Source organism: Diadema setosum, chromosome 5 (genome assembly GCF_964275005.1).
Source record: "Diadema setosum chromosome 5, eeDiaSeto1, whole genome shotgun sequence".
NCBI classification, from domain to species: domain Eukaryota; kingdom Metazoa; phylum Echinodermata; class Echinoidea; order Diadematoida; family Diadematidae; genus Diadema; species Diadema setosum.
This window is the reverse complement of record NC_092689.1, coordinates 3,662,297-3,675,297: the sequence shown is the minus strand read 5'-3', so window position 1 is coordinate 3,675,297 and position 13,001 is coordinate 3,662,297. Positions and strand designations below refer to the sequence as shown.

General features: G+C 40.1%; 1 protein-coding gene across 1 annotated transcript in view; it reads left to right on the top strand.

The window, feature by feature from the left end:
* LOC140228432 (diacylglycerol lipase-alpha-like) overlaps positions 1-13,001 on the top strand; it is a 49,593-nt gene that overhangs the window by 23,051 nt on the left and 13,541 nt on the right. The window contains exons 7-12 of the mRNA XM_072308650.1: positions 3,341-3,352; positions 7,701-7,862; positions 9,784-9,864; positions 10,693-10,829; positions 11,563-11,704; positions 12,307-12,521. Of these exons, the coding sequence (XP_072164751.1) occupies positions 3,341-3,352; positions 7,701-7,862; positions 9,784-9,864; positions 10,693-10,829; positions 11,563-11,704; positions 12,307-12,521 (749 nt within the window). The remainder of the gene's footprint in view (positions 1-3,340; positions 3,353-7,700; positions 7,863-9,783; positions 9,865-10,692; positions 10,830-11,562; positions 11,705-12,306; positions 12,522-13,001) is intronic.

The window sequence follows — 13,001 nt, the reverse complement described above, 5'->3', positions numbered from 1 at the left end:
ATCACTGTTGCGGTTCGCTTTGTTGAGATATCGATAGCTACATTTCTCATCATAAAAATTGACATAAAAATATTGGTGTTGTAAAAGATATTTGAGGTCTGATGTCACACCATATCCACTTTTTTTTTTCTTTTTTGATAGTGTTGTTATCTTAAGTCACATGAGAAGAATTTTATGATATAGGATATAAATATATACATATACTCTAATGGTTAATCAATCTGATGAGCAATTAACCTGAAACCTACAAAGATCCTCTGCCAGGGGGTTCAGTAATCCCCCCTTCTTGAATTTTGTTCATAGCACTTTTATTGTTCTGTCTTAAAGTCTCAATATTTTTGATTTCCAATTTTCCACTTTGATTCATCACTCCAAATCTCATAATTTCTAGTGAAGAAGAGGGATTTGACTTTCTGGTTTCCTTTTTTTTTAACATTATGAAATTTGAATGGAATCATAGCAGTTTGAAGTCACAAAACTTAAAGAGAAATAGAAACCACCTAAAATGTAAATTCTATGTTTTAATAAACCTTGAAGAGGATGAATCTTCTGAAGCTATTTTTGTTGTAACCCATTTTGATTGTGTTGTTGGACGCAATGCTGAGTACTAACGTCACAGGCTCTTTCTTCCTTGCGTCGCTCTCGGATTTCCCTTGCATGAATGATCACAATGGTGCCTCATCCCTTGGGTCCATCTTGTTTTTTATTTGAGATTTCCGCTGATCTCACCGGCATTTGATTTCTTTTGCTTCATTGAGAGCACGTATGCCTGGAACTCCATACATCCGCTTGAGCCTCTCGCCTTGCTTATCACCCTTTTTTTTTAAGAATAATTTTGTTGGGGTATTCAGCATGTCCCCTTCTGTTCATTTTGCTTCTGTATTTCTGCGCTTCACTTTACTCTCATCTGCCGTTAGTCTGTTTTCCATCTCTCCTGTACTCCTCTATTATCTCTCCCATCCTACCCTCCACCCATCTCCCCCCCCCCATCCTACCCTCCACCCATCTCCCCCTCCCCATCCTACCCTCCACCTCCATCTCCCCCCCCCCCCATCCTGCCCTCCACCCCATCTCCCCCTCCCCATCCTACCCTCCATCCATCTCCCCCCATCCTACCCTCCACCTCCATCTCCCCCCCCCCCCCATCCTACCCTCCACCCATCTCCCCCCCCCATCCTACCCTCCACCTCCATCTCCCCCCCCCATCCTACCCTCCACCCATCTCCTCCCCCCATCCTACCCTCCACCTCCATCTCCCCCTCATCCTACCCTCCACCCATCTCCTCCCCCCATCCTACCCTCCACCCATCTCCCCTCCCCCATCCTACCCTCCACCTCCATCTCCCCCCCCCCATCCTGCCCTCCACCCCATCTCCCCCTCCCCCATCCTATCCTCCATCCATCTCCCCCCATCCTACCCTCCACCTCCATCTCCCCCCCCCCATCCTACCCTCCACCCATCTCCCCCCCCCCCCCATCCTACCCTCCACCTCCATCTCCCCCCATCCTACCCTCCACCTCCATCTCCCCCCCCATCCTACCCTCCACCCATCTCCTCCCCCCATCCTACCCTCCACCTCCATCTCCCCCTCCCCCATCCTACCCTCCACCCATCTCCCCCCATCCTACCCTCCACCCATCTCCCCCCCCCCATCCTACCCTCCACCTCCATCTCCCCCCATCCTACCCTCCAACCCCATCTCCCCCCATCCTACCCTCCACCCATCTCCCCCCCCCCATCCTACCCTCCACCCATCTCCCCCCCCCATCCTACCCTCAACCCATCTCCCCCCCCCATCCTACCCTCCACCCATCTCCCCCCCCCCAATCCTACCCTCCACCCATCTCCTCCCCCCATCCTACCCTCCACCCCATCTCCCCCTCCCCCTCCCACTACTTCTCAGTCAAGGGTCATTTGTTTCTCGATCCATCTTCTGTTTCTTCTCCGTTACCATTTTTTCCCCACTTTCTTCCTCGTAACCCTCTATACCTCGCCTCATGTTTCTTCCCCTCAGATCGTTAGTCTTCTTTACAGTGTACATTAACTCTTTTATGTTCTCACCTCCTCTCAACATCTCTCTCGCCTTTCTCTTTTTGTGTCCTTCTGTCATTTGATTCCTTTTGTTTTCTGTCACAACCTGTTCTGCTAACAGCTTTTATCTCACCAAGCTTGCACAGTTTTTTTTTCAAGAAGTTTAGAATCTTGATTTTCCATCTGCACCATTTTACCCCCCCCCCCATTATTTCCATCTTTTGATATCTCATCAAGCTGTGTCTGCTCTTTCATTGTCTTCTTTCCCTCCGTACCATTTCTCTGCCACTCATCCTTTGTAGCCAAATCTTCCCCTTCAATTTCCTAGTACTCTTATGACTTTGAGTTGCCAGCATGTTTAAATTGCATAACCCTAAATCTTTTGTGTCATGTATCTTTCCCTCAAACTGTTATTCCCCTTTGTAGTTATAACATTTTCCTCTCCTTATATCCCCATGTCTCTTTTTTTTCCTCTTCTCTCAATCATTCTTATATTCCTCTGCTCCTCTGTACCATTCCATGTCCTACTCTGTTCTGTTTAGCAGTTTTTAGCACACTGAGCTTGCGATCCTTTAAAAATGACCTTTCACCTCTGAGTTTAAGAGCAACGTAAATCATCTCACGAAGTGAAGTCACGTAAAACGACAGCAAATAAATAACGAAACTAGGCGATTACTGAAACAGAGTCGGGCTTTGTGCAGGGATTGATCCAAAAACAGGAAGTTTATCAAAACATGAGGGAAATTTGTTAGACATACACAAAGATTATTTTCACTAATTTTGTTTCTTGTGTGATTATGCTAAGTATACCTTAACATGACCATCAGCATGTTATTGACACAACAAAAGTAACAGGAGGCATGCAACTAACATATTAATGTTACAATTTTTCAGTATTGCAGAAATTGTACCTTGTGGAAAAAAAAAATTATTTGTAGACAATATGTGCAGATGTGTAGAATTGCTAGCATACTTCAAAGTAAAAAAAAAAGATTACAGCACCACAATTCATAGCAGGTGTTCTTTGAATATAAATCTTCTTACTAGACAAATGTAAGATACGTTTCTGACTGTATAGCTACAGACGTTATCATGGTGTTCAGATGCAAAAAATTTATACTAGAACGGTATAGTTATACGATGAATTTATACGTCTGAACGTAGAAATGACGCATAATGAAACGATGGTTAGAGCATCGTTTTGAACTAGAACTTGATGATGAATCAGCATTCCATCATGTCCATTGTGCGTCTGAACGTATGGTGACCATAGAACGGTACGTATAACTGGGCGGGGCTTAATGGGAGCACGCACGAAAGGTGGCCCCATAGCTGTCACTCATGACCATAACTGCATGCGCAGTGGGAAACTGCACATCTGTTTGATGTTTTCCAAAACAGTCGAATTTATCATCTGAACGGTCTGTCGTCCATATGATGATTCTTTATACGTTGTTTCTTTATCGAGTTTTGGTCTTTATACGTTGTTTCTTTATCGAGTTTTGGTATAAACTGGCTTGCGTCTGAACAGGGGGTGTGTGGCTTAACTCTTCCTGGTGTGTCTAGTAATATTTTAGTGTTGACATTTCTGTTAAAAGTTATGGAACAGCAAAGAATGCCAATTATTTTATTGCAACTGATTGACAATATCCCTAAATCATTTTATCAGGTAGCTTTGCCGGGGTAAATACAGTGTAATGCTAGCTCAAAGCAACATTTTATGTGACATTTGATTAGGTTGTTTGCTTCGATCACATAAACCGTTGGGTATTTGCTGGTCTCTTAAGCGAAGGTATGTCTATGGCACAGAATGTATTTTCCAGGGGAAAAGATGTTTTGCCTGGGTACTGGAGACTACAATAAAGATATCTACACATATTTCACCCCCTCTGTTGCAACCATATAGTGACAAGTTTGTACATTTTGAAATGTCATCCAAAACAGTACGAACTTACGATGCAAATGGCTGATTATCTTTGTCATCCTATGAGTCCATACACAGGACCATTATGTCAGGAAATATCCTGAAAACACGTCTTGATGACTTTTCCCGCAGGATAAAGGTATCACATTAAAGATACATGTATGTTGGGAAAATGTGGACAAGGAATCAAGTATATATCATAATTCATTCTTTTATTTTGCTGGAATAATTTTTGGTAAATATTTTGTTATGATATATGATTCTTTAATACGTATTTTGAATTCTTGAAGAGTTCCGCTGAAAATCATTTCAATGCCCCAAGTGTTTGACTAGGGGTACATGAAATATAGATGCATTATTGCTGAAGAACATGATTTCAGATTGGTTTGTACAATCTGATAGGTTAACTCATATAATCATGGGAAGACAAAGATGTATCAGCAAAATGATTTTGAGGGAGATTCTTTTCTCTAGTAGGAGCCAGTGAAGAGACAGTAGAACTTGTGATGTATTGTCTGATTTTTGTTTTTAATGAGTGTAAAAAGGTGAGGTAAACCGAAATTCCTTTATTTGTTTGAATACATGTCCTTTAGTCAGTGGAACAATGTTTCCAAACCAACTGCTCACAATGACCCATATGTATACACACTGATTGTAAATTTCTTTTAAAATTCTGAGTTCACACAATTCTGTCAGCTTGTAAGACCTCTTCCCAATAATTCATACCCAAATTACTCTCTAGACAATGTTGACATCGGATATTTCCCCCTCACCCCCCCCCCCCCTCTTCCTAACCCATTTCAAACTTTACACCAGCCTATAGTAGGTGGTAGAGTGGCGTTGTTATAGACATGACGTGCAGGTATGTCTAATGGGACTCTTTAATGTCAATGTTTATTTGACACAATCCTTAGGGAAAGAGGCAAGTTAATATGGGGTGACTCATTTAATGCCTAGGGTAGAGAACTCCTTTTTTATGGTCTGATCACAAACCAAATGAGGTCACAGAGTCAAATTCGTAAGTGCTTGTCAAAAGAAGAAGAAGGAGAAGAAAGAAAGAAAAAAAAAACTCCTCCACAGTGCGTAAAGACTATATTATCTTGACATTTGATTGGGCAAACACTACTTGTACCCACAATGTAAGGCTATTTTTCCCATGTCTCTACATTCTTGAATATCTTTTCTGATGTGTTTTGATTATGCCAAGGGTGTCCTTTGTATAGCTGTGTAAAGATACAGTACTCATTTTTTTTTTTTTTTTTTTTTGGGGGGGGGGGGGGGGTGAGGGGGAGTTTATGCAACTCACAACCAAAGATATTATGAGTATGAAGACAAGCATTGGATGAGCTGATAATTAGCAAGGTACACAATGTTGACATGAGGGCTAGAGTGCAAATACCTAAGTTTTTTATTGATTTATATGATTAATTAGGATGTAAATGGATAGGAATAGAATTATACACTTGAAAGACTGCACATAAAACTTTGATAGGTTCTGTAGAGGGGGTCCACATGTTCACACTGATATAACCTGAGATGCTATCACATACTCGATATCATGCTTTTCAGTTCAATTTTTGCATAACAAAGACAATGAAAAGTAAACAGGCACACACCTAGAGACTTGTAGCAAATGATAAATGGCGAAAAGGAATTTTTCCCTTTTTTTTTTTGGGTAGTCAGATATAGAATTCAGTGCTTATGTCACTTATGTCTACTTCAGAAGGTAAACAATGTCTTTGATCACCCTTGGTCTGTTGAAAACGTCATTCATCTTCTACTTCTGAAAGTGTCTCACTCCACGAATTTGTGGCATTTTGTGTCCCCCATTCCTTGTTGTGTATGTGCAGTTTCTGTAGTTAATCTACCCCCTTCTATCATTTCTACTCATCTTACCTTGTCTCTAATGTAGAGAGTACAGTCCGTATTGTATCAGTTTGTCTTCGTTGCAAAATACAGTGTATATGCACAGGCTGGAATCTGATTGCTGTACCGCATGTTGTGCAATGTACTACACACATCTGACTTTGTGATCTCGGAATATTTTCCGTGCAGACCAACAAAATGGAAGCCTAAATCAGACACAAAGTACAGATCTGGGAATAAGAGGCTGGGATTTCTGTGGAAGGGAGCGGCAGAGTAACTAATCAATGGCTGTAAACGTGTGTGGGGAAATTGTCTCCATTCTTCACAAAATGTGGGGAAGATGAGAACTCAAGGGCTACATTTTTTTTTTTATTAATTTTAATATGAATGTTCATACGGGATGTTGTAGGTGTAGGTCAACAAGGTTTGCTAATCTGTTATTCTTATTTGATATGAATGTGGTGATGTGGAGTACCAAGGAACACACCAGCAGTGGTTGTTTCTGTGTAACACGGAAAATATGGCAGCATTCTCACAATAATAGATTTGTGGTAATGAGGTGAAGAGATTGGCGGGGGAGCTTAAGGAATTACATTTACTTTTAACAGACAAAGGACATGTGCTGTGCGTAAAGTGGAGACTAATTGATGTAGAAGGTGAACTTGTAAATGAATCACACATTACAGGAATGCTCTGTGTACATCTTTAACCTTTGCATCGATTTAATGTGAACGAGCCCTTCTCTGATATGAGCTCACATGCTGTGTTCACACGGGTGAAAGTGTGCTTCATTTGTGATGCATTGATACAAGGATAATTCCCTGTGATTGAATGCAAAAGATCTTAGAGAGAACCTTTCTACTTCTTAGTTATGAAGTTCAGCAGTAGTGTGAACTATCTATACATGTTAGCTCAAATCTGCATTATACTTCATTTTGTAAATGCTACAGTGTGCAACCATTTTAGTGTGTGCAAGGAGAGTACAGTGTAGGTCTGGCTGCTGTACTTTTAGCATCTTTAACTCATTGCTTCTTAGATTCTTGGGCTTGACACAGGCACAACTCAGCTGCAGTAGACTGTGGAAAAAAACAGTAGGACTAGCCTTTTTTTTTTCAAGGTGTTCTTGGTAGCTAGCCCTGGACTTTTACAATCAATTAGATGGAATTAATCTATAACTGTCAATGCTAAGATGAACAAGCATGAGCATATTAATAGTCTTATTGATGCACTGAATATTTAATATGTACAGACACATTTAGTTTGTTGTTGCAATGGTAAAGTACTTTGTAGTTATGTGCTGATAATTGCCTTGCTAAGATATTCACTTTTCTCTCTGGCTGAGGCGTATGAAGTTCGAGCCTAATGTAAATGGAATGGTATGGTTTGATGTCAAGATTATGTGCAAAATACAAGTGTGTTGTGTGGGATTACATATTATATACTCACAGCACCCCAACTCCATAGTGTGTCACAGTGAAAATATGATTAAACCTGTGCTTCGTGTATTCAATGTCGATGAGCTGGGATTCGCATAGTTTAGATGAAATGAGTTTGTCAATGTCCAGGTTGGTATTCTGACCAGGTTTGAAGTAGGAAGTTATACTCGTAGAGCAGAGGTGCACATGTCATTTTTTAGTAGACTAGAAAAAGAGGCACTTCTTATCACCTCAGGCAGCATGAACCTTATGTATAGCTGTACCTGAAGGTTTTCCTCATGGCGCAGTTTCAATCGGTTAGCCTTAGTCCAAGAAAAGCCTTTAGATATGGTATGATACACTGCTTTGATGTGAAATATGTATTTATACGATTTGTGGAGTTAGGCTAGACTCTTCGTTTGTTGGATGTTACATGTATCGTAAATGTTGTTTGTGCCTTTAGGTCTGGGAGACGCCATTTTTCGTAGCCCTCGACCACGACAGACGGCGAGTGGTGGTGTCCATCCGCGGGACTCTGTCCGTTGCCGACATCGTGACAGACCTGAGTGCGGATACCAGTCCCATTCACACCGAAGATGGATCAATGGCATACAAAGGTCATAAGGTCAGTGATATTTTACCTTGTCCACTCAGAAACTTAGTCTCCTCGGCCAGTCTTTTGCTAAAAAGTATCTTGGATCATGTGCCATTTACTTACTGTTTTTAAACTCGCATTGAACAATGAGTTTAAATGTCAGGCAGCTCCTCCTACTAAACAGCATTTTGCATAAGTTTCAAAGTCTTTTCCGAATTTGTCAAGAAATTTGAGTTCAAATTTGTATAGGTATGATAACCAACATTAAAGTACACCTCCCAACCATTCTAAATTTGGAGGAAAGAATCTGAAGTTTGACCATTCCGAGTCCTTGTTTAAGGTATGAGTTTCCTGTTTTACTTGATAACTTTACTACACACCATGGGAACTGCTCTTTCTTTCCTACTTTTGAGCGAAATCATCCTTACATTTTATTTTTCAGTCAGAAAGGTTGGTATGTCTGTTAGAGTGATATTCACTGAGAGAGAGAAAAAAACACACACACAAATAGAGAAGCCAGATCCCAAATATAGCAAAAACATCAATTTTCTAACCTTTCCCAAGTTACTACTAGAAGCACTGACTTTTTGAGAGGGAGAAGGGGTGCAACTTTGATTCACAATGTATTTGGATATTTATTTGTCAAAACATGATATTAAATTCATTTTTACTTTTGACACAATGACGCATTTGTTGCAAAAATCACCTCTATGAGTGACTACTTGTGGTGAGCTTGAGGAATGCTTCTTTTTTGCAAATGACACCTGACATATTTGTCTCTGGTCATCTGATCATAATGACACAACCAAACAGAGACAAATGAGCCGCTAGAATCACCATGACGATAAAAAGGAAAAAATAGTGGCTAGCCATCCGTTTCCTGTCACATGATTGCTTGAGTGCCTCGTGTGACGGATGAGCCGAGACTCCGATGACGCTCTTTTCACGGTCCATTTAAGCCGATTTACTCTCCATCATTGCGGACAGTTCTTGTTTCTCCATCCTGTTCATATCACCCAGAACCATGTTTGCTCTTTTCCACTTCATGTGGCTTGATATTATATTTGGCATTTGACCACTTGCAAACAAACGCAGAGGAAATTAAGAAATGTGCTTTTGAATGTCACGTTATGTCGGCTTTCACAAGGCAATCTGAAGTTCATATGATTTACTTTGTTTAGATCTCTGAATCGTTAATATCATTCATGTGGTTATTTTGTTGTTTATTCTTGGTTTATTTTGAATTAATTTGATTGGGTGTATGCAATGTCAAGTGTTGATCGTGTGATTTTTTTGGGGGGTGGGGTCTTTTATTACTTCTTACATTTGCAAGGGAATTCATTTCTGTGAATGAATTGGATAAATGTATTACCACGTATGTTGCCTTTTAATCATCCCGTTGGATGCCTTGATGTCATTTTCCTTGCATTCATTAAATGAGCCATTTGTGTGTCATTCCAGTGGAGGAATGTATACAGTTTTAATAAATACAAAATTAATTATTGAAATTCATGGCTACTGCTAAAACACTGATCAATTCATTGCTCATTTACGTCGATGTAGGGCAGTTTGTCAATCAGCTGCAACAAAATTAATTTAACTACTTTATTTCATTCAAAGATTACAAAGTGGATTCATAGTGATGAAAATGTTACATAGAAATCAATGCTGACATTATACTGTAAAAGTGGAAATTTTTGTATGAGTGAATTTTTTGCACTCGCCTGGGTAGAATAAATTTCACGGCTTTTCTTTTTCCTGTAAATTAGAAATGAAATATGAGTACAAATAGCATGCAAATATATATGCACGCTTTTATTTATGCGCTCGTTTCATGTTGCGTGAAATGCGTGAAAATTTCCACTTTTACAGTAGATGGGGAAAGTCTTTGGAGCTATTACAGGTATTTATGTGAACAAATTGTCCATTCTTGTGTATTTGCCTCATACAGGGTATGGTAGAGACAGCTAACTACATCAGAAGAAGACTCATAGAAGATAAACTCCTTCATCAGGCGTTCACAGCTATGGAGGTAACACAGCAATTCTAGGAAATTGTAGAGTCTTTTGTGCTCCCCGTTTCATTTTCTTACTTCTCGTATGTTTGTTTTTTGATGTGGCAACTGAATTTATTTCTTGTGTGTTCCATAGAGTGCCATTTAGTGATCAGGTTGTATGCCAGTGATTATATCTGATTTGAATCACTGAGGGGAAGAATGTGGCTAAATTTTGATTTCAAGAGGTTTTCATCACCATAAATGCTTTTCTTGCTTATAAAGTTCTGCTGTATAAAGGTAGTACAAGTGTATATTGTCTTTTCTTTTCTTGAAGAAAAGATTGATATTGTATGGACATCTATTGCAAACCCTTGCCATGTTTGCATCCCGGGGGGTACATATTACTGTGACAGGTTGTAGCTAATGAACTCAATTTTTTTTTAATATTTATAGTTTGTGTACAATGCAGCATTACGTCTAGATCCTGAACAGGGAATGTTTTTGGACTTTGTCATAACATTGAGCCTCGCATCATTCCCTCCTGGTAATCTGAAGTAGTTTTTTTGTTTTGTTTATGCCCATAAAGTCGGGGAATAGGCAAGTTATTTTTAAGCAATGTCTTCAGTGATCTTTGTGTACAAATTTTGTACTTTTGAGAAATTGAGTTCAGCCTATTTTTTTTTTTTCATATTCTGTATGAAATTGATTTCTTCCACAAAACTCCAAATTTGTCAACATGATAATATTGGTTAAGGCCCTCAGTACACCTACCAAGTTTACCCATATTACAATGATTTTGATAAAGACATATTGAAATTTCTCCCCCTCCCCCCCCCCCCCCTTCTTTGTATTTCTGCCTCCCAGGGTACCAGTGAGTACGAGCTGATATTGGTTGGTCACTCCCTAGGAGCCGGGACAGCCGCCATTCTGGGTATCATGCTGCGGCCCCGCTATCCCACTCTCAAGGTGTACGCCTACTCGCCTCCAGGAGGGTTGCTATGGTGAGTAAGGCGTCAACAATCATGGTTTGGAGGATGATGATGAGTCCATGATGTGACTCATTTATGATTATCAAGGGGACCTTTGATAGGACTAGAGTGTAATGAAGTGTGTGTCCTTGTGCAGTTATTTGCTTTGTTGGAGAATATCAACATTCAGTTGTTAGTGGTTGATATTTGAATATTGATTATTACTGTGATTTCCAAAAGTTGAATTGATTTGCATAGTTTCTCCTCTGAATTTAAGATAGATAAAATGTTAGCTATGTTTCATCTTGATCATCTGGGATTCAAATGACAGCAGTATTATGCTGTATGTGATGTCACATTTAATTAAATCATTCACTGTTATCACATGGCAGAATCTCACCCAACTGGCAATGCAATCACACTGTTTTCATAATGTTATCAATGTTATCTTTATAATTGTATCTAATTAATAGAGTGTAATCTGGTAATCTTCATATAGACAAATCATCCCAAAACAGGTATGACTGTACAGCATAAATGGTGCAAAAGAGAGTGAAAGGGTGTTCAATATGATGAATTATTGGTAGATACAATTGATCACTTGGTAATTGAAGTGCAGATTGTTACAAATGAATGTTCTACGTGACACTGACTTCGGTAAAATTGGGGTTTTTGATATTTGACAATGAAATCACTTTACATTTGAAACTATGAGGAAGAGTGGGCTGCTTCTGAATGATGTTTCTCGTGTTTATTTTCTGTGCAGCAAAGAGGCCTCAGAGTATGCAGCTGAATTTGTGACGTCCCTGATTGTTGGCAAGGATGTGGTGGCCAGAATTGGGCTCTCCCAGATGGAATTCTTGAGAGCAGATCTACTTAACTGCATCAAGATGTGTCGTGACCCCAAGGTATGTCTCCAGAGCGCTCTTTTGATATTTGTTCCTTGTGTTTCTGCTTGCATTTGGTAATGCACCTTCTTCTTCATTTATCGTTTGTGATGTAACTCATTTTAAGCAAGCGGCATCTACAGATTTATGCTCAAATAGAAGTGTAAGTATGATGACAGTATTGATGGCGTAAGATATAATTTTGATTTCATTCTCTGCTGGCGCCTTCTTCATTCCTTTTGTCACTGCTAAAACCAAAGCCATTGTGACCCACAAGATAAGACTGATGAGCAGACGACCATGCAGTCCTTTCATTTTTGAAAGTCATACCTCAAGACATATGTCGTCATGGAACAAAACTCTCATCTGTGTGTATGTGTACAAGTGTGTGTTCTGTTTCTATGTTGTTTGTCTCATTAGTTTTGTCCTTTTGTTTTTATAGATGTTATTTTTTAAGATATTGTTATAAATATTTATATTTATGATAATGTTTTATTAGTTAATAAATATTTATTATTATGAATATTTTTTTTTTCCCTGAACAAATTGATTGTGGAATACTTTTTTTTTAGCATTACTTGTATTAGCACTTGTTCATTATATCTTACATTCCATGTTTGCAGTGGAGGGTGATATTTGGAGAGCTTCTATGCTGCTGCTCTATCCGTTCCAAAAACCTGGCCCCCGTCGAGGATGCAGACGCACCATCACCGTTGCCATGGCGACTCAACAAAGCCTTCCATCCCACAAACCATGAACTGGTCCTCAGCACGCACAGTCCACTGTACCTACCAGGCCGGATACTGCAGGTTGTCAGGAACAACCCCAAGAGAGAAGGGTAAGGAGGGGGAGGAGGAGGAGGGGGAGGAGGAGGAGGGGGGGGGGGAGGAGGAGGAGGAGGAGGAGGAGGAGGAGGAGGAGGAGGAGAAGTAGGAGTATGAGGAGGAGGAGGAGGAGGAGGAGGAGTAGGAGGAGCAGGAGGGGGAGGAGGAGGAGGAGGAGGAAGAGGAGAAGGAGAGGGAATGGTGATAGAGAAGAGGAGGGAAGGGGGCGAGGAAGATGAAGAAGAACTTAAGATAGGGAGGAACATAAGACTTCGAAAGAAGAGGGGAAAATAGAATGGAAAAAAAAATGGTAAGCCAATTGATCTACATGCAATTACCATTCCAGTGTTTCATATCATGCTTTTTCATGTTTCATCCTTATGCATCAAGGGAGCAGATGCTATGATAAGAATGACAATGGTAATGATGATGATGAGGAAGGAAATTACCAATACCACCGTTATTGTTGTTATTACTTGGGATATTGCTGCCAA